We start from the raw sequence: 22,879 nt of genomic DNA, 5'->3' as shown, positions 1-22,879 counted from the left end.
GTAGCTGCTGCCTGCTGATGTACAATGCTGTTTTATAGAATCAACATAACTATTTGAAGATGACCAGTTAATTCTGTCTTGGTCTTATTGAGGCATATGAAATTCTTCAGCAAAGTATTCAATCTAGTCTTAAAATGGGTGTGTCCTCGGATTGAGAAGTCTCAAATCAGGAGGGATAAGGGGTCAGGCAGTTGGGACTGAAATGAGGGGAAATTTAAGTAGATTACTGTAAATAATTTTGGGTTTCTTAACACCAGAGGACTGTGGATGCTCAGACCTTGCATATATTTAAGGAGAAAATGAATAGACTTTGGAAAACTAAGAGAATTGATGGAAAAAGGAACAAGGCAACAATGTGGAATGAATCGAAGGATCAGTCATGACACTGAAAGGTAGAACAGATTTAAGTGGCCTTGTAGCTACCCTCTTTTCCTGTTGCCTTTACCGGTGATAACGTGGGTTTAAACAAAAAATCAGGAAATCCATTTTTGTGGATGCATTCACTGTCATCGTTAAAAGGCCTTCTTTAACAAAAGGTGGTTGCAGCATTTCGTAAAACTAGTACCTTCTCTCGAACTAATCGGATGTCAAATTGATGAGAAACCCAAATAGTTGGAGAGAACAGTCCCTCCTGCAGTGCCTTGCTCTGCTTTTTGTTTTTTTGCCTTAGAATTGCATAACTAATGTTTTATTCCTTGTTTTCAAAAAAGAAAAAAAAATTAAGGTCTCTGAGGAAGATTCCTTTAGTGTGGAAAATGCAGATTTTTTGTTGCTGGTCACAAACCAGCAACAAAAGAAACACACTGAGCATGATTTAGTGTTAAAAACTATTTTATTAATCACTACTTATGATAATACGTAAAATAAAAGTAAAAATGTTAGTATGTTAGAATTCAAGAATGTTAAACCTCGAACGTTAACCCCAAACCTAAACTCTTCGTGTGTGTGTGTGTGTGTGTGACAAAGTCCAAAACTCCCAGTTCCGGAATGGTTCTTAAAGTTCAGTTCCGCAAGCCATAAGGTGAAACATGAGCAAGGGCTTCTTCAACAATCACCATTGTCTGAAGATAAGATGTAGATGTAGAAAAACATAGAGAGAGTACATACGAAATCCAAATGTTCCACGATGAAACCCAAACGACACTTCAGTGTTTACTCGGTAGTGACTTCCTCACCCCGAAAAGCATCCGAACCGTGGTCGTCCACACACAAATACCTGTTTCCTTCTACAGGTCAGCAACAAAGTGAACTCCACCGGATTACTTCCAATTTCCATACATGGATTTCAGTGGCAAACACAGTTATTGTTTCTCATCCATCGATAGAGAAAACAAGCAGGCTGGTGTCTCTCTCCCTTCTCTCTCTCTCTTCTTCTTCTTCTTCTTACTTCTTCAACAACGTCATTACGTCCTTTATCTTCTATTGACGTAAGCACGCCCCACACACACATACACACACACTCTCTATCTTAAAGGGACTTTCACTGAGTCCGTAACAGCTAGTTCAACCATAATTGCTGATTTTTGTTTCAGTAAATCATTCCTAACCCTGCTCCTTTTTGACTTTCTGTTGCTGAGAAGTCTGCGTGTTTCTGCATTTTTCTCTGAGCAAGTACTGGTAGTTCACAAATGTGGCGCAAAGTATCATAAATACTACAGTTGATGATGGAAGGATTTTTTGTATGGTGTGGACATTGTGCTGCTGATTTAATACAACTGTTGATTTATTACGAGTTTTTAAGGTACCTTTTAGGTTACATGTGGGAGCTGTAATGTTTAAGGGACCAGACCCTTTTTTTCCTGTTTATTTTTGGTCTTCTATTGTCCCTTGTACACTTTAAAAATAAAATGACAGGTTACAACTTTATTCTGAAAAAAATCTACTCCTCAGAATGGAAGTGAAATTAATTGACCATGGAGCCATGATGCACATGAATAATACACCATAACAATCGAATGTGTAAATATTTAATGAGTTGTAGATTTGCAGGTTTAACGGAGCCTTTCTGCAGACAAAATTGAGGGCCATCAATAGTTAATCTAAAGAGCTTTGCAAAGGAAAGAGAAATGGATGGTGTGTGAGCAAATCATTTATTTTTGCTCCTTCAAGAATAGGTTAATGGAAAGAATATTAAAATGAAAATAAGCTAGAGATGACACTTCAAACGGTGGTTCCTATTGTCTACTTTCTCCTTTTAATAGGAAAGCTTTTCAATATAAGATGTTTCCTGAAAGCAACATTTTATGATCTATGTGCATTTTGAAGACCTGGTCAAAAACTTTGAAGTTTTGGTTGCTGTAAATGTAAACAAATAATTGGTCATCAGGCTGCAAGTTTTAGCATATCACCACTGCAGCTGCTGAAATGCCACCATTTTTCGAAATAGTGGTTTTCAAAAGATACACTTGCTAATTGATTGTGAAAGTATGATGTGAGTTTTGATTTATATAAGAACGTCCACGAATTTTGTTGGAACCTTTTCCAGTTTTCACTAGAATTTTGCACTTGACGATCTCTTGCTTTTGAATCTGAGTGTTGAAAGTAAAATGCAAACTGAAGTCAACCAATGTTGGACTCTTGCTTTTTAAATGCAAGTATTTCTGTATGGATTTTGGAGAATTTCTGTCCAGTTTTTAGATCAGAAGACCTTTCTAAGTGCCTGCACCAATTGAACCCACTTCTAATATCACACCAAAACCAAATTTAAAAAGTAAATGCTTGGAAGGGTTCCACAGAAGAGGAAGCCCTTTTATAGAAGGGCACACTTGGAAAAACAACTCATTGTTAATTCCACCTTTTTTTTGGAGTACTGACTCGGCAGCAGTGACCTATTCTGTCTGCAAGTTCCTGGGTTGTGTCAGGAGCATCTAAATTACTACTGTATTTCATGCTTTAATGCAAAAATTGTCAGTTTTAATCTGCACTAGCTGAGAATCTGCAAAAGAAGCAATAAATTAAACCAATTTAATAGTGTGATTTTTTTTTCTTCTTGTCTTCTGCAGTAAGATGCAGTTTTAAAGCAAATGAAGCTGGCTTTTGCAAGTGAGTCTCTGGGGCTTTGGATTGCCTGCCCTTATGTTGCATCATAAGTTAGCCCCATGGCTACTCTCACTATGTTTGATGCTTCAGTGCCTGTCTCGCCTTGCGTTCAGGCTCTGGTCTTCTGCCATTCGATGGTGGGGGATGGGCAGTGGCTTCACTCTGAGGTAGCATCCACATCTGTGCTGACTCCAGGCATGCCTCTGCAAAAAAAAAAGGCCATATCTCGTTATCTCCATGGAGCAGATGTCTGGACAGTAATTAGGGCATTGAAACCTGCATTAAGTACTCTTGTTCCAATCATCTAGCTTGTTGAAATGGGAGCAGGAATTCTCTTGGGAGAATGGAACTGAAAATGCTATCTTGGATTCTGAGCATTCATGAGAGCGCATCCAATTTGATTTGGGGCAGCTGCCACTGGGTGTTCTGTTGCAGATGGTCATGGTTTAGGTCATGCTTCATGACTCACTACATTTCTGTTGAATTATCGTTGCACAGGCACACATGATGTAGCAGAAAGTTTGCACGTTCTAACGGTTTCAGAACATTGATGTTATCAGAGAATTTTCTTTAAATGCTGAGTTTACCCAATTCCCTGAACAGTGAAACTGAGGAAGGAAACAGACTTGCCATTCAAAAGGGTTATGCACCCATCTGCTCTAAACTACTGTTCTCTGCATCACCTGGTACACCCACTTCAAAGGGGCTAGAAAATCCACTGGGGCAGATGTGTTGGTACTTGTAATGGGTTTGTGTACAATGTGCAGTACTAGCTTCTGGAAATTTAAAGCTGCAGCTTTTGAGACATGAGTGCATGGAGGAATAATTGTCAGAATGTTGGATACAGGATGCTGCTTAAAATGTGTGATTAGAGTTAATCTGTTAGGCAGTTTTTTGGCAGAGTCTATAACTAACCACATGGGAGATTGCAGCAGGAGAGCTGGTCCAATCTTAATGGCTGAGCTTCATTTAACTGGTGCCAATGACGGATGCACCCCAATATGGTGCCTCAGGTTGGATTGGCACAGCAAATTGAGTTATTTGGGTGTGGGATTAGGAGCATTTGTGGAGTGCAGGAGGGTGGGGCAAGGTGATTCCAGGGGTGCATAATTGAAACTATCATCCAACCAAGAACTTCCAGTACAGCTATACTCAAAGGTTTTTTTTTATTTTCTTTGTAAGCTCCACATACTTATTTCTTCAGCTAGATGCTGCATGGTACCCTCTTGGTGAATGCTTTGGCGAAAAAACAATTTTAAAAAAAAATAGTTGCAGGCAGTCGTATGTATTTTTGAGATAATGGAATCTGATTAGTCTAAACTCATAAGGTTCCTAACTGAGTCATACTTCTACATTCATTTTACTCTTGCCTTTTTTTGGCAATCTTTTTTAGTGTTAAAGTTTGCATTCTAGCATTTAAAATTGTACAGTTTGCTAGACTAGAGAGCCATGAGAACGTGTGGAACCGTTTTTAACCCTACCCGTTTTTTTTTTGTTAATTACTGAATTGACAACGGGTTGGTTTTAAGCTTGGTATGGCAACTGCTCTGCCCAAGACTGCAAGAAACTGCAAAGAGTTGTGGATACAGCTCAGCCCATCACGGAAACCAGCCTCAACAACATCTCCACACAACCCCCCTCCCCGCCCCCCATGGATTCTGGACTCTGCACCTTACAGTCTCGGGAAAGCAGCTAGCATAATCAAAGGCCCCGGGCATTCTCTCTTCCTCCCTCACCCACCGCCGCCGCCCCCCCCCCCACCAGTCGGACAGAAGATACAAAAGCTTGAAAGCACATACCACCAGACTCAAAGACAGCTTCTATCCTGCTGTTAAAAGACAAATGAATGCTCCCCCAGTACAATAAGATGGACTTTTGACATCACAATCTACCTTGTTTATGGCTATGCACCTTTATTGTCAGCCTTCATTGCACTTTCTCTGTAACTGTAACACTTAGTCTGCATTCTGTTGTTTTCCCTTGTACTATCTCAATGCACAATGTGATGAAATGATCTATATGGATGGCATGAAAAACAATTTATAGTGTTTATCTGTACATGTGACAATAATAAACCAATTTACCGATTTTTAAGTAGTTTCTTCAGAATTCATAACTTCAAACCCTCATTTTATGTATTGTTTTGCCCAAGTCTCTACATTTGTCTAAGCTGAGGCATCAATGCAGACTTGGGTCAGCATAAGCAATGCACTTGGCATGATTTTAAGGATAAGGATGTGACTGAGAGAAATGCCCAAACACCTGTGATGCAAGTGAGATTGATCAACTCAACAATAAAAGCACAGCATTTCTCCACACCTTTTCAATGTTTTAAATGTCCCATTATTGATATCTTTAAACACAATGGGCAGATGTTTTTGGAGGGAAAAATGCCCTCCATTGCCTTTAGCTTACTAGAATCTATAAATGCATTTTCTTCCATAGTAAAGCCGTCAGAGGGAGATCAGCTTTTATGTTGAATTTTAACATACTTCAAAACAAAATCTGATTAATTCTGACATATTGTGTTACAAATATTTCATGGCAAGAACATAAAATCTTTTGAGAATTTGTCTGTGGAATATCTGATTTTGTGGATTATAAAACTCAAAAGGATACAAGAGCTCTCACTTAAGTTGTTTGATTAGCAGATGCTGTAAAAAAAATTTGAAGGTTGTATTACATTCCTCAGTTCCAATAAAAATCTTGTTGAAATCTCTAGTCACAAGTGGTTTCACAGTTTGTCTTTAAAAGAAAATCTGATTTATAACCTCTAGAAACCAATTTATTGATGAGATTGAAATTTACATTTATTTCCAGAAATAATTTCTTGGAGTTTTTATTTAAAATCTTGGTAGCAGCTCCATATTTATTTCTCTTCAGTGTTCGTATGAGAAAGCAGCAATCTTCATTGTCCTAATCAAAAATGTTTTTATTCTGCGCTCTTATTTTTAATCTTGGTGGTGTCCTTTGGCTTTATTGTCACTGACTATCAATAATAAACCAGTACTGATAGAAACACTGAAATGTTTTGTTTAGCATATGATTTGTTTTATTTTTAAAAAAACAGCAGAATGTGGTCCAACAATTGTCTGAAATTAGAAGTAGTAAGCTGAAATTTTGAAGATATTTCAAATCTATTTCTTTTGGTTACTTGCATTTATCACTGGTCCCTTTTGCACTTTTGAGTTTATATATTTGAAGTATAATTGATTAGCCCATGGGAATATAGATCATCGAACAGTACAGCACTGGGCAGGCCACTCAGTCCACAATGTTGTGCTGATTTTGATGCGAATTTACACTAAATGTTCTCCTGTGTATCATCCATATCCCTCCATTCTCTTCATATTAATGTGTCTATTGAAAAGCCTCTTAAACTCCACCAAACTGCCTGCTTCCACTACTACCCCGGTAATCGATTCCAGGCAGCTGCCACTCTCTGCATTTTAAGAAAAACTTGCCCCCATGGCACCCTTTTAAACTCCTATTTTCTCCCCCCCCCCACCCAACCTTTAAAAGCAGGTCCTCTGGTGTTTGACATTTCTTGTCGATGTTGACACAATATGTATGTTAAAATGTAAATAAAGCTTCCCCCCCCCCCCCATATTGACTATACTTCTTGAATAATGAGTAGACTGTATTTATAGTTGCATGTTTATACTAAGTGAACATAGTGCTGTGGGAATTGATTTTTTTTGTAGGATTTATAGTATTATACAGCAAATCATAAATAAACCTTGAAGGACAGTTTAACCAACATTTTAATTCTCAAACTATTTATTCCTACAATGCTTACAAAAAGAGCTAGAGTTTCTTGTGGAGATTTCTCTTAAAAGAATGTCATTATATCGCATGTTTTATCGCTTTCAAGACATTCCAAACTGGGAGCCTATTTCTTTGCAAACAAGTGTAGGAATCACAGCAGCCAATTGTGAATAGTGAGCTCCATGAGAGTAAAGTAGTAATTACCTGCTAATCTGATTTTTGGTAATGTTGAATGCCAGATAAATAGCCACAAGGCTAGGGATAACATCCATAATAGTCTTTTGAAGTAATGTTTATCATCTGCATGTATCTGAACTTAATGCCTTATCTGAGTGAGACACTTCTGACAATGCAGCACTCCCTTGGCAATGCATTGGAATGTCAGCATTGACTTTTTAATGAAATTTTCTGTGGACAAAATTGAACTGGAGTCTTCCAATTGGGAGGTGAGGGTGCCACATGTAAACATGAGTTTTAAAGAAAGGAAAAATATGCCATTTGTGTGAATGAGAGAATGGAAGTAAGGTTTAAAAGATTTTTTTGATGGAGATGATAATATTTAGGTGTTTTGGAATTGGAGCTCCACAGGGCAGAAACATTGTGACTAAAGGATGCAGTTACTGGCATGGCAGAGTATATAAAGTCTGTTTTAGCAGTGTGAAGGTTGCAGGGATTTTGAAGTTGGACCTGAAATTTTGAAGTTCAATTTGCATGTTATAGGAATGGATAGAGAAGCAGAGTTGATGGGAATTGAGACCTACTGTGGGAGAGGATGTTGTTTAAAATCTGAAAATGAGTTTGAATTTCTATGAAGATGAACACACCTATTGCTTGAGTTACTAAGTTTACAAGTGATAAAAGATGTAGGTCAGGGGTTTTGGTAGAAATTTTGTGGTAAGACATGAGATGGTATGAAATGGCTTTCCTGAATGGGTATCGTGCTCTTCCATCTTCTTTTGATTTCAGATCTGGGCCAGGCTTCAAGTTTTAATCAGTGTATTAATGGGAAACAGTATGGAAGAATTTTTTTTCACTTTCCCAAATACCCCAATTTCATATCTAGAACTTCAGCTGGAAGTATTCAGAGTGGATTTTTCAGCTTTAACACCCACTCCTAAACTATGTTTGAGTAGAGAACAGACAACAAATGAAAGGATCATGTCCCTGACATTTTTTCCTGCCATTATTTTAGAGGGATACCACTGGAGGAATGCATGTCCCAGTACTGGCTGATTTCCTCCTATTCCTCTCTAGGCCAAGCTTCATGCTTAGATGCAAGTCTATTTTTTTTTTGTTTATATGAAGCAAAAAAACTAATTTTCTTCATGAATTTGTTTTCTAGGAATAATTTACAACCATGACAACTGAACCGGGTTCAGATTCTGAATCAAAGCAGGACCAAGAACAGAAGGAAGCTTCTGAGAAGAAAGAGACAGTAACTGAGCAACAGGAAAGCGCAGAGCATCAGCAGGCAGACGGGGTAGACGGGACCCCGGCAGGAATCAGTACCTCGGAGAGGAAGGAGCAGGCAAGTCACAGGTTTACACTATCCCTTTTTAGATGAAAGCTATCTAAGGCTTAAGTTCTTAATGTTGCAAGGCTGTGAGGCTACTGTAATTGCTCTGTGTGCAGGAAATATCCTGAATTTAATGCTGGAGTTGTCTTGTGCTGATGCCACGTTAAAGAAGTAGGCATATAGCATCTGCATATGTGAATTCATGCTGGTGTATTCCCAGATTGTCAAATTGGTGTCATGGTGAGGTAAAACTGGTGACCATATAAAAGGCTTCCACTGCCTATTAAAGGTTTATAGGGGGGAAAAGTCCCTAGCTGAAAGTGGTGTCATTTGCAATGTGTTGCAGGTGATGGAAGAGAATAGAATTTATTGTAAAATTTTGGTCATTTCATAACTTAAGGTACCTATTGAGATAATCTTATACCTTTTTAAAACCTTCCTTTATCCTGCAGGTGGGTTTGCAGACTTCGCCCTACCTTTTGGGATCCAATGACACACTTTGTTATCTAAGGAGGTTACTTGGAAAATACTGGCTGCGAAGCAATAAAATAAAGCAGGCAGCTTTTAGTGATTAACTTGGCTGAAAATTAATTCCCTCTTTCTTTGTAGAGTTAATTTCTGAAATAGACTTTTTTTAGAAAGCAAGTTTTCTAACCACATGTGCTGCTTACAGTAAACTTAATTGATGCATCTTGATTTAATACAGTATTGAAAATGTGTTCTACAATTAATGTAGCAGAGCTTGTCCAACCACTCCTGCCGCCTCGTCCCCCTACTTGCCATGCCAGTGGACTGAATTTTCCCAAATTCAAGAGAATATCTGAAGACACAGAATTGCCTGTACTTGCCTAGTTTAACCTGGGCAAGTGTCCTACTTATTAGAACAGCCTGTCACTCTTCAGGCAATACTGAGCTCAAGAGGAATGAAATGGTTTCTTCAAGGCCTGGGGAGAGAAAGTGCGAGGGAGCCATGTCATGCTCTTGTGCCACTGGAGTTTAGATTGGGTCACCAATTTCAATTTCAACTTGTTGGAAATGAACATTTTGTGGAGTGTTTTCCATCCACTTTATGACCTCCATGTGTGACTTGGTTTAGAATAGAAACCTTGCTTGTTGTGAGCTGGTTGCATTTGCATGTGTAGTCAAATAGAGTTCAACATTTTCTAACGAGGCATCAATGCAGGTCATGTTTTTCAAGATGTTGGTGTGGTGCTTGATGGGTTTTTTTATGTGGTTTTTGGTGTTTCATGGGGCACTCCATACTAATGAACTGGAATTGTAGCAGCACGAATAAAAAATGTGTACGAAGGATTATGGTTAATAAGGATTACTTTTGATCCGTATTGGGTCTCCATTTTTGTTCAGTTTTCGGTTATGATGTTGAAATATTATGCTGCAAAAGTGAGGTAGGGTTTGGAGAACACTTTCGGGTTATAAATGGGAACCTTCAAGTTAACAAACTGAGACAGTTGTTAGGTTGCTGTTAGAGCAGCTTGAGCCGTTGGCAACCTCTTATGAAAAGTGACATTAAAGCCTTAAGTATGGTGAAGATGCCCCAAGATAATACAAGGCATGATAAACTGTAGTTGCAGGGAATAGCTGGAATATCTGCTGAAGTAAAACAGGTAAAAGAAATATATTTAGATTTGCAATACTGCAGGAGGTGATTCGGTCCATTGAACCTATGCTGATTTAAACCCTAGCTGTGAGACATGCACTCAAATCTGCCTGCTTGTTGCTTTACTGTTTCTCAGTCAGCTGTTGACCTGAGTGCTTCCTTAACTGATTGGAAGAAGTATCTGTTCCTTGGATGAGTGTGCACATCAACAGACCCACATGTGTTTAAAAACCTACCTGCTGCCAAGATGGCAGCTTAATATTAAAGGAAGGTATTTCAGTGAGATATGTGACAAATTTAAAAATCTTTCTACCACAAAATACCTTAAGTCTATCAATAGTTAATAATATGATCACATGTTAGGGAATAGGGCTATTCAATTGAAATTCTGAAAATACAGAAGAGTTTTAGGAGTATATATAAACAAAGATTACTGATTTCCTAATGAGAGAAAATAATGAGGGTCATTTATTTGAAAACTATCATTAAGCAAGCAAAGGGAGGTTGCATCATTTAATCTTGAATAAACATACTGCCTGTGGCGCTAAGGAGGTGGTGATGGTGGGAAAGGTAGGATGATGGGGTTAATTTTAGGTTGCTCTAGTAAAGAGCTGGCATAGGTACAATGGCTGACTGAACTGTATCTTTTGCTGTACCCCTTTTTTGGTTTTTTTAAATCAATTTCCCAGACTTCTAATTAAATACTTGCCCATAAAATGTCACATTAATCTTAAATTTGGTTTTAATTTTTTTTCAGTTAAGTGATGTTTCTGAGGAAAATGTGGGTAGCATTATATAGTTTGAACTAAACATTGACCTTTGGATGGATCATGCTTGTAAGAGACTAATTACTTGATCGTATAATTAGATTGGTGAATGTGAGAAAGAGGCAGACGGAGCTTCTGGTAAAGTTACTGTGGGTCAGCAGGAAGACCACCAGACTGAGGACGACAAACTCTCCCAAAAATCCTCTTCCAGCAAGTTATCCAAATCTCCACTGAAAGTAGTAAAAAAGCCAAAGAACATGCTGTGCAAAGTGACCCTTCTGGATGGCTCTGAACATACATGCGAAGTTGAGGTAAGATTATCCACTTTCTCATTAGCAATCTGTCCCACAGTTTATAATTCTGAGTATATATTTCCCTGAAAGAGTTAACACTTCCTGACGTATCTGCTGCACAGTTCACCACAGATACATTGTGTCGAACTCTCCCTGGTATGATATCCATTAGTTTCCTTCTGAAACTCTTATTTTTAATGAGCAGGTTCAACACATGGTGAAAAGGATAATTGAGACACTGGTAAATGTACAGAGTTGTACTATTAGAAAGACTTACTTGGGGCTTCTAACGTGCTGCCAGAAATCATTTGCAGTTTTCTGATGAGTTGATGACCGATGCTACTTTGAGAATGGCTATGTGAAATAGCAAGTCTATTGCAAAATATATCTCTGCAAAATGTGTGCTTCTAAAATTATCTTGTTCATGGTATTTATAAATCAACTAAAACTATGTTGAGAGAAGTGTAAAGTACATGTAATGAATAGATTGTTAGATGTGTAAATGACCATGATATCAAGTATTCATAGTACTGATGAAAACAGTTTAGTTGATGTTTCACCTATGGCAATGAAAATGACATTTCAAGAGATATCAGATTATTTTCATCACTCCCCTCAAAGACATTTATTACTCAATATGAATTGCCATCAAGAAGGTGGAGTTGACTTCTGGCAAGGGTATTCATTACTTCTGTTGGAGAAAATTCTAGGATTTAGACCCAGCAGCAATGAAGGAATGGTGATTATACTTCCAAGTTAGGATGGTGTCCAATGGTCTGCTGTCTTCATTAGTAAAGATCATGGGTTTTGGTGGTGCCAAAGGAGAAATTGGGGAAGTAACTGCAGTGTATTTATTGGGTGGCATATTGGGTGGTGGTTGGGGTACCTGCCTAGTGGGATGCTTTGTCCTAGCTGGTTTTGACCAGTGTGGTTTTAGCTGCACTCCTCCAGGCAAGTGGAGAGTTATTCCATCACATTCCTGATGAGTGCCTTGTAGATGGTGGAAAAGTTTTGGGGTGTCAACAGGTGAGTCATTCACCCACAGGGTACCCAGCCTATGACTAGCTCTTGTATCAGCAACATTTATGTGGCTGGTTCATTTGAACTGCTAGTCATTTATGACCCCCAGAATGTAGGTGGTAGGAACTCAATGATATTAATGTCTTCGTATATCAAACGTTGGTGATCAGATGTTCATTGCCTGGCACTTTAGTGGTACCAACTTGCCACACATTGGCCAATGTGGTTTGGGTCTTGCTGCATGCAAGCATGGATTGCTTTACTTAAGAGTTAGGAATGGAAGTGAATATGGTGCACCATCAGTGAACTTCCTCACTTCTGACTTTTGTAATGAAAGGAAGGTCATCAGTGAAGCAGCTGAAGAGGGAGGTACAAACAAGGGGACATAGCTGCAAAATAAGGAGTCAGTCATTTAAAACTGAGGTGCATTGAAATTTCCTTGAGGTACTAAATCTCTGGAATTCCCTGTCCCTAAGGGTGATGGAGGCTAAATCATGAAATAGATTTAAAGTGGAGATGGATAAATAGTTGAAATTGAGGAAAAGATGGGAAGAGCCACAGAAAAGGAGTTGAGGCCAGCACAGATTAGCCATGCTCATTTTGACTGGTGGGGCAGGTTTAAGAAGCCTGGTGGCCTATTCCTGCTCCTATTTTGTGGTTTGGCCTATGATATTGCCCTGAAGAATGCTGATGGGGATATCCTGGGACTAAGGTGATATGCCTCTAGCTACCATCACCATCGTTGTGCTTGGTGATCCGCACTGGCTTCCCTTTAAACAATGTGCTGTTTCCAAATCCCTTTACCTTCCCATCCCTGCATACTCTTACCACCCCTGTATCACTATTGAGAAAACAGCATTTCTCCCAATTCTGGTTTCTTTGTCATTCCTGAATTTTAACCACCTTCCCATTCATGGCCATGCAGAAGTTCTAAGTTCTGGAATTTCCTTACTAATTGCTTTCATCTGTGCATGCAAGTCTCCAGGGTGTCCCTTTTACACAGAGTTTTGTGGCTTGCTTGCATGCATGCTCATCTCTGAAACAGCTGATTTCAGCAGTGGTGTAATTTAGTTTCTAAATTCAATTTGGAAACCATTTCACACAACCCACCAAAGAAAGCTATGGGTTTCTATAAAACTCAGTGAAGTTGGTGAGACCCCTAAACATTGCAGCCTTAAAGGTGGATAAGTAAAGATTGTCGGCATTTCTGAAACCCTTTAGAAGAACATAATGTCCCTGAACATTGCTCCAACTTTAAGATTAGATGCAAATAATTCATCTAAATTATCCATTTAATATTTTTAATGTCTGTGCTTCAGATTAATATAAGCCTTCCATTAGCATTGCTCTATTAATTATGTCTGCACTGTTGGAAATTAATGGTTTAGTGGCTGGATTTAGAATTCTCCATTAAACAGACAAAGCAGTACGAGCTTGTTTATTTGAACCTTTCAAACATACAGGCTTGGTTTGTTAAAACACATGCTTTATTAACTGGAGTCCCTGGTGTTTCATTTGTGCCCCACTTTAGAAGTCTGAACCGTTGCATGTAATAGTTTTGGAAAATAGGATTCAAATTATCTTTTGAAATAAATTCTGATATTTTAAGCTATTCCATAATTATACTTTTTTCACTGTTACCTGGAAAAGCTTTGATTGGACTAAATGAGATTTTGGTAACTTTTTTAAATTTTGAAATTGAGCATAGTTTGTGTGCTGCCCAACAAATCAATTTGACTTGGAGAGAAATTTAATAGAAACCATTTACACCATTCAACATTTAGTATTTTGGGAAGGAAGGACTATGCTTTACTCTACAATTTAGCATAATCTTTATTGCATATTGTATTTGTTACTATCTCAATTACTTTTCTGTGTAAATGTGGTTGAGAATATAATTGAGGGAAATGAACAGGCATCTTGAGTTGAGAGTAAAATAATTGCTTACCTGAATTGGCTTTTTCATTTTACCCTGTCAAAATGAACAGGTTTTATCATCTAATCAGCAACAATTTTACGTGGCACAACACAAAGGAGCTGGAGGAACTCAGCAGGTCAGGCAGCATCTATCCTGCCTCTTGTGTGTTGCTCAGATTTCCAGCACCTGCAGTCTCTTGCGTCTTAACATGGCAGCAGTGCTGGGATTAAATTGCTTGAGTTTATTTGCAACTCAAGTTTAATACTAATTTTCTTTTCAATCTAAAATGCAACTGAAGATGGAAATCAGTGGTAATCCCACTGTATAAAACCAGTGAAGACACATGGAGAATCTAGATAAAGTGAGAGGGCAAAGGTCTGCAAACATGATATAATGTGGGAAATTTTGAAATTGTTCACTTTGGCAGGAAAATTAAACAGAAGCACATTAATCTAAATGGTAAGAGATTGCAGAGCTCTGAAATGTGGATGGCTCTGGTTGTCCTAGTGCATGATTCACAAGAAGCTAACATGCAAGTGCAAATAGTAATTAAGAAAGCAAACAATGCTATTGTTTACTGCTAAGAAAATTGAATACACGAGCAGGGAGTTATGCTAAATTTATATAGGACATTGAGACCACATCTGGAGTACTGTGTCCAATTTGGTTTCCTAATTTACGGAAGGATGTTAATGTGTCAGAAGCTATTCAGGGAGAGGTTACTGAAACGAGTTGGTTATCTTATGATGACAGGTTGGGCATGCAAGACTTTGTTGAAGTTCACAACAGTGTGAAGGGACTTGATTGACACATAAGAGTTTAAGGGATCTTAACAGGATGGATGTGGAAAGGATATTTACTTTTGTGATCCATTTAGGACAGAGTTGCAGTCTTTTGAGGGTCACGAGTCTTTGGAAATCTCCCTCAAAGGGCAGTTCATATTTTTAAGTTAAGAGAAAGATCTGTACTCGTTAAGCAAGGAGTGAAACGTTGCCATAGGTGATCGTCACTGCATGGGTCATTTGGCCCATCTGGTCTATGCTGGCTCCCTGGAGGGCAAACCTCCACATTGCGGCTTTTCAGGTAATGGGAATTCGATCTTGCGGAACTCTCAAATCACAACCCCAAAAGATTTAAATAAGAATAAAATTTGCTCACGTGGAATTTAGCATGGGGTGGGCGGAGCAGGGGAATAAACACAATGCAAAAGAGAACAAATATTGTCAATTTTTAGTCAATGATGTGGGGCAAAAAGGTCTGGATATGTTGCATCGATTAGGTTGGCAGTAACGGTTTAGTCCCTCCCTTGACACGCCCTCTCCAGCTTACAGACCTGTGAACCGCCATCTCAGACTGACGCGCTGTTCGTCTGTGAGTCACTTTCTCTGATGCACTGCATTGTGGGGAGCCGCAGCATCCATGGCCAGCCTTTAATCCCTCTACCTTTACTCCACTCCCACTGTCACTGTGGTTTAAACCATTACCCCTCTGAACTCCTTCAACACTATCTTTTCTCCCATGAACCCTGATGCTTGAATCCCATCCCTTTCCCTGATATTCCTCCTTCCTAAATCCATTCCTAATCCATGAGCCTTGCGCATTGGAGAAAATGCCTCATGGATGAAGAACACAGCAGTGCTGCAGTCTGAGACATGTTCCTATGTCCTTGGACTGGAGAGGGTGTGGCAATGGAGGGACTTGGCTGTGACTGCCCTGCCCCCATTGACATGCTGTCATATCCAAATCTTATTGCCCCACAGTACTGAGTGACTAAAAACAAACATTGACAAAATTTTCTTTCACACAAGTTTTATCCATCCCACCACCCCCCCCCCCCCCCCAAGTCTAATATTAGCCTCAACTCTTAAAATAACAGTGGTTCACTTTTTGTCATTGATAAAATGGCTTAATACAAGAGAAGAAATCCTGTAGGAATGCGTCACTGCTAATAGCATGAGATTCAATGGGAAAAGGGAGCTCGCATTACAGAAAACTGATTGGGACGGTTTTCTGGAAACGCAACCCCTTCCGCTAGTCTGGTTGCATGTATTCTCATTCCTTATTTCCTGCAACGTATTCTCTCATGTCCATCAATTCTTCCTCTTGCTGCTTTTTGCCACTTGCTTTGGCTGTTGAATATACAGTAGTCATTTAAAGTGCCAGCACTTCTTTTGGGATATGGGAGGAAACCCGAGCACAAGCGGGTGGATAGGCCTTTGGTCACAGGGAATTGTGCAAACTCCAAACAGACAGCACACAAGATCAAGATCAAATTTGGATCTCTGGACTTGCACGGCTACAGTGGTAAGTTGCTGCAGTGTATTTCAAGGTTGGCGGGTATGCCTATCCAGTGGATGATGATCTATTAGCTGTTGACCAGTTTGTGGTGTTGTAGCTTCAGTCATCTGGACAAGTAGGGAATATCCCATTAGATGTTTTTTTTTGATATGGCAGACATTTAACCAAAGTGAAGTTTAAATTGCCCTGCCCCTTTTCTTCCCCCAACCTCCACATCCCCACCAAAAAAAAAATGATGGAAACTAGCTTGAGTGAGGGCTGCTATTGGAAAACAAACAAAGCAATTGCATCCGTTATTGTTTATGGATATTTTAATACAGATTGGCTTTCTATCTGCATCGGTTAGGAGTCTTGCTGATATCCTGTGGATAAGCTCCAGTAATCTTTTAACTGAAGCCTATTATAGTTGCCACATTAAGTAAGATCTACTCTAGACTGGAGAGACTGAGGGTAAGGTGTTTTGAAGCTTTCCCATTGTTTCCTGGAGGTCTAGGAGTGCTGCTCTGCTTTCCACAGGGAAGTCTAAGCTTCACCTCCTTGTCCACTTGCAAGACCTTGCTGAAATGTACCCACTGTCCACTGCCTCCCAGCTGATGTAAGTCTCATCTTCCTGATTGTGACCTTTGCCCATTTGTGCCTTTCCCACCATCTCAGCTGATGTGCATCCTGAATGAGGCCTGAGGGTTATCTTGCTTCAAATTGATGTGTCAAGGTGCCTGAGATTTCCACTAATACGGGTTATAATTAAATCAATTATAATAAGTCTGCTCCAGAGAAATGCTCTATTTGCATGTGTGTGGGGACCTGATTAACAAGATTGAAATACCCAGGTTTGGTGCAGATGATCAAAGGACTGAACATGAGTGAACACAAACCATAAATTGCTGATGATTGTTTGGTTTGATAAAACTTAAAGTAACCTGTCATTTGAATTAAGAACGGAAATAGCAAAGTAAAGATTAAAAGCTGAAAATCAGATAATTTGAAGTTGCAGCTTTGAAATAAGAGTCATCAGCTGTAATCTTTCACATATTTGGGAATGTTCCTTGATGTCATTAAGTTACAGCTGGATGTATTTCCTTTAGAGCCGTTACTCTAAGTAATGGGTGTGTCTGCTTTAAAAGCTATTACTGTTGCCTCCTTACTGCTATAAGTGGGATTACTGCTGGTTTAAAAATTTGAACTCCAGTGCTGATAAAAGGTTATCAACCTGATATGATAACTGTTTTTCTTTCTACGGATGCTGCCTGACCTGAGTATTTTCAGCATTTACTATTTTTTATTTCAAAAAATAGATTTTGATTCCAGAGGTACTGTGACCAAAAGCTACATTTTTTTTTAAGGATGTATGTGGAAATGCAGAGTATTGTTAAAATTATTCTAGCTCATTTTAAAGAGAAGTTTGTTGCCCAAGGGACCCCTGCCTTTTGAGGGTTGCGTTCCTAGATAACAGTCTGTATTGCGACTTTTTTTTCCCCATAACACAAAACTGTGTCATCTGGTTATGCATCATGAAACACGAGATGGAACATAAACTCTGTTTATTTATTCACTTATTTCCGCACAAATTCTGTCAGTGAATTTTATTCATATCTCAATTTTTTGGGTAGTGATTTGTGAATTCTGTTGGGGTAAATTTCTGTAACCTGAAGGGTCTTAACATTAAGGGTTGCCTGTATTTTGAGCAAAATTTGTTATTTTGTATCTGGTCCACACTAACCTTGTGTGAGTTGGGGATAAAATCCTTTACCAGTGCCACAATTTTGCAGTGACTAGATTGGATACTATTTTTATACCACATTGGAAAGATCTCTGGGATTTTTGCAGTTTTATTGGAGCAGTCCACGATTCTGTCTGTTTATCATCAAGCTCGGTGTTTTTTTTATGGTGACTGAATGCAGTGTACTGTTTCTAATCATGTAGGATTATGTAATTTTTTTGCTTTTTACTGGTATTTGGGGAGCTGTGACCTGGGGGGGAAAAAAAAAGTCCATGTTTTCCATGAAAACTGCAAATCAGCAGCATTTGCTTCCACCTAACTCGGGCTTTGTAGAAATATTTCCCCCACTTACTGTCAGATGTTTTCAATGCTGGTGTTCTTGTTTAATTATGGTAACCAAGAGGGAAAGTAAGCTCTTCAGGAATCCTGTTTTTCTTTCAGGACCACTTATTGAACCAGTTGCAGCTGTGATTTTTTTTTTAAATCACAAGCTGGGGATTTTTTTCCCTCTTCATTGCTAGGGGAATATTTAGTTCCACATGGACATCTGGGTCTACACACGAGAAATGATACCTTTTGCATTTCTGGGAAAGGATGGTATTAACAGCAGTGGGCTATTTCGTATAGCCTTCAAATATTCTATATCAAAAACCAATTATTACATCAAAAATGCTTTCTGTACTGTTTGAGAGCCAGTCATATTTGGTATGCAGTCAAAATTTTATTACATGTTGACTTCCCTTATAATTTACTGTGCATTAGTTGGCTGAAAGTCTTCAAATGTATCACATCGCAGTGTTAAAGGTTGAATTACAGTCTTTTAAAGTTGTCTTTGCTTCATTCAAGCTTATCGTTGACAGAAATTGTTAGTATTCAGCAACATCAGAATAGCAGCTCCATTTACTTTTGCTCAGTTGCTTCTGCTGATTGACTTGGAGGGTGAACAAATTGATGCAATGCATTATGATGTGTCTGAGAGCTACACAGTATCAGCAGTTGCTGTCATTCACCCAATGTATTTTAACAATTGTATGACTGCAGATGCCCATGTTAATTTGAGAACAGTAAGACCTTGTTTTTGGCAATGTTTAACTGTACTAGTGCAGTAATTCCTCCATTTATGAATGGTTTGATTTACAAAATTTTGCTCTAATTCTTTTACCTTGGGGTATGTCTCTTAAATTTATGTAGCTTTTTATCACAATTACAAATAGCATAGGAATACACTGTTCTGAGATGGCCGTGATCTATTTTGCCCAGCCTTTTCAATTTACAAAACCTAAGTTTTGAAAGAGAAATGTTTTCTAGTTGCTTTTCCATTTTGGTAAATTGAGACATGACTGTAATATGAGAAGGGTGATAATTCGATAGGATAGTTCTGAAATGTAAAATATGTTGGATTTGTAAGCTACACAAAATGTTTAAGCATTGAAGAAAATCTGCAGTGCCATTTGGCTTGCAATGTGGCATGTTTTAGTAGCATAACCAGCATCATGTGCTGTTATTAAAGATTAGATCCATGCCTTAATTATTATGAGGAAAATACAGGTCTAGAAGCAGCAAATAAAACTGTTTTATGCATACTTCAAAGCAACAGTGACTGTTTTGTGTTGCAATCATACCTCTTCTGAAGTTGGACCAAACAAAGTTTCATCTCCCTGACTCTAATTCCAGACCCAGTTCTCCTTAGCAAAGCTCATGTTTTCTGTCAACTTTGCACACACAAATGATTTTCATCTCTGCCTTACCAATAGAAATTGGAGCAATCAGGTGCAGCTTTCAGTTTTAATCCCTATAAAGCTAATTAAAATTGGTTTAGTATTGTCACATGTACCAAGGTACAGTGGAGAAACTTGTCTTGCATTGATCTTGTCTACAAGATCAATTCATTATGCAGTGCATCAAGGTAGTGCAAGGTAAAGCAATAAGAGAATGCAGAATAAAGTGTTACAGTTACAGAGAGAGTGCAGTGCAGGTAGACAATAAGATGCAACGCCATAAAGGAGGTAGATTGAGGTCAGGAGTCCATCTTGTTCTACTAGGGAACCATTGAATAGTCTTATAACAGCAGGGTAGAAGCTATCCTTGAGCCTGGTGGTACGTGCTTTCAGGTTTTGTATCTTCCGGCTGATGGGAGAGGGGAGAAGAGAGTACGTCCAGGCTGGGTGGAATTTTGATTATACTGGCTGCTTTACTGAGGCAGTGAGAAATATAGACAAGAGGCCATAGAAGGGAGGCTGGTTTCCATGATGTGCTGAACTGTGTCCACATCTCTGCAGTTACAGGCAGAGCAGTTGCCATACCAAGTAGTGATGCATCTGGATAGGATACTTTCTATGGTGCATCGATTTAAAAATTGGTGAGAGTCAACAGGGACATGCAAATTTCTGTAGCCTCCTGAGGAAGAGGTGCTGGTGAGCTTTCTTGGCCATTGAGTCCTGCTTCCAATGATTCCTAGTGGCATAGACACGTGGGTTACAATCCTTGCAGGCAGTTGCTGTTTGGATGTCAGGTTTTAACACAGCAAGTTATGTTAACATCTAAGGATTTCTTTTAAAAAGGTAATTCTTTTCTAATTTATTGGTTCTCAGTCTCCCAATTAATGCCAAGTATGTTGTATATTTAGCACAACTGTAAGGATGAACTCAAATTTCTGTGCAGTAGTCTTCTAATTGGAGCATGCCTCTTTTCGTTTCAAAATTAATGCAATTGTATCTCTCTCAGACCAGTCTGGTCCTATTTGTCTTTTGAAGCACTAGTGCTTGTCAGCAAGCATAAATATTCTGTGTGTAATCATGTGCCAGCCAACAGAAGACTGGCTAGCTTTGAAACAGTGGATGTTTTACCCTGCAAATCAAAAATTATCATTTTAAATCAAATGGACAATGAAAATAAGAAGAGTATGTATTTATTTGCATATTGAATTAAATGGTCAAGTGCATGATCCATTGGTTTTCACATATCTGCATATTTATCTGCTTTTGTTTAATTCAACTGCCTGTTTGTGTTGGAGCCTGCCACTTGATCTGAAGAAAATACATATTTGCCTTTGGAAGGTAAAATATAACATTCCTTTTGAACAAAATTCATGATATAACTTTGAGTGTAAAATATAATCACAAAGAAAAATGATTTGCATGTTGCAATGATCATCACTGCGGGTCAGATTTCCAGTTCTGTTTTGTGTACATTGTATCAATGTAGTATTGACAGATCTCCCTTATTTACGTCAATACAGTCTTCAACTCTTGTCAAGTGACCTTAGGTTTTTGTTGTTTTAAAACAAATATACAATGGAATAAACAGTAAAATAATTTTCTTGTTTTATTTCAATCTGGACTAATCAGGAATATTTTGAATGTTGGGCCTTAAGTTTGTATAACCCCTGCAGACATCTCCCATTGAATTTTTGAATTCTTTGGAAACAGTTGCTATTTATGGACTAATCCATCATCTGTTGCAATTTGGTATTTACATTACTGTAATGGGACCAAATCTTAGCTGCTGTGCACTGCTGCTTGGATACTTAAAAGATGCATGAAAATGACACCATTATCAGCTTCTGTACCAGTAGTGCTTGAATATGAAGTGTCTCCATTTGAAACTCATTTTAAAAGCAAAGGACATTTCAAACTTTTGTGCTTGTGGTAATATAATAAACATGAACAATTGGAAAGACAAATTAGATAATTTTCTTCTATGTCAAAAGGAAAAGTTAATACATGATTTGCAACAGCTATGTGCTTTGAGCCCAGTGTTCTTAATCTTTATCTCCACTCATATATTAAAAAAAAAGCTTTCTGTAGACCAAGGTTTAAGGAGGATTTGTTTGTATAATACATTTTAAATATGATTTTTTTTGGATCAATTTGTTTGAGAATGATTGGATCAGTCCCCTTCTCTTGGACACCCAGGGAACTGCATTATAGATATATAGACAGGGCTATACCATAGATAGTGGCATATTCTTACTAGGTACGTGTCACCACACTACACTGAATAATACCAGAGAGTGCTATTTCACTCAATGAAATTAATACTCCAATCTGGTTTAAAGCGGTGAGTTTGTTATACCCTGTACCAGGAACTGTGAATCTGTTTACAGTATTGACTGTAATCAGAAACTGAGGTGACATATGAAAGGCCACAAGATTAATTTCAATGTAGTTTTTCTATTGTCCTTTTTCACTTTTGCATTTGCAGTAGATGATTGGATATTATATCATCAAATAGCTCTGGTTTTTAGTTGAACCATTACTCTAAACATTGATTCCCTCCATCACTGGCACAGTGTAGCCTCTACATACCATCTACAAAACATTACAGTTACTTGCCTAGGCTCCTCCAGCAGCATCTAAGCAACCTATAAACTCTGACAATGAAAGAAAAATGGGTGCATGGTACTACTACCTAAAAGTTCCCCTTCAAGTCGTGCACCTTTCTGACATGAAAATATTGCTTTTCTTTGGTGCTGGGTGTAAATCTTAGAACTCCCTTCCTTCCCAACAGCAATCTACCTTCCTAACAGCAATCACAAAAACATAACCTTTTCAAGGTCACTATAAGGTGGGTGATAAATGCTGTAAAAACCAATGAGGAAAAATAGTGATACTCTACTAGTTTCAGGAAAATAATATTGCATATGCCACATGAGGTATTGTAGGCATACCTGTAAGACTGATTAAATTGACATTTTAATTTGGATCCCAGGGGTCCAGTTTCTGGGAACCAAGTCCTGGAGTCCAAATTCCAAAAATATAAAAGCAGCAAATATAGACTTGGACAACCAACTCTTACTGCAAGTATGAATGACATTCAATCTATATTTATGCTGAGATACAACATAGAAATATACTTGAAGGTGTTGATTATGATCATTCTGTTCATTAGTTAAGAGTGTGTTTTGAGCACCCCAAATTCCT

General features: G+C 38.4%; 1 protein-coding gene across 12 annotated transcripts in view; it reads left to right on the top strand.

Moving 5' to 3' along the window:
- LOC127574060 (band 4.1-like protein 3) overlaps nt 1-22,879 on the top strand; it is a 134,660-nt gene that overhangs the window by 28,749 nt on the left and 83,032 nt on the right. For all 12 annotated transcript variants that reach the window (XM_052022680.1, XM_052022681.1, XM_052022678.1 and 9 more), the window contains exons 2-3: nt 8,150-8,335; nt 10,810-11,019. In XM_052022680.1, the coding sequence (XP_051878640.1) occupies nt 8,165-8,335; nt 10,810-11,019 (381 nt within the window). In that variant the 5' untranslated portion in view covers nt 8,150-8,164. The remainder of the gene's footprint in view (nt 1-8,149; nt 8,336-10,809; nt 11,020-22,879) is intronic.

This window comes from Pristis pectinata, chromosome 9, assembly GCF_009764475.1.
Source record: "Pristis pectinata isolate sPriPec2 chromosome 9, sPriPec2.1.pri, whole genome shotgun sequence".
Taxonomy (NCBI): domain Eukaryota; kingdom Metazoa; phylum Chordata; class Chondrichthyes; order Rhinopristiformes; family Pristidae; genus Pristis; species Pristis pectinata.
Note: the sequence above shows the minus strand (reverse complement) of the source record. Positions and strands in the feature narration are given on the sequence as shown.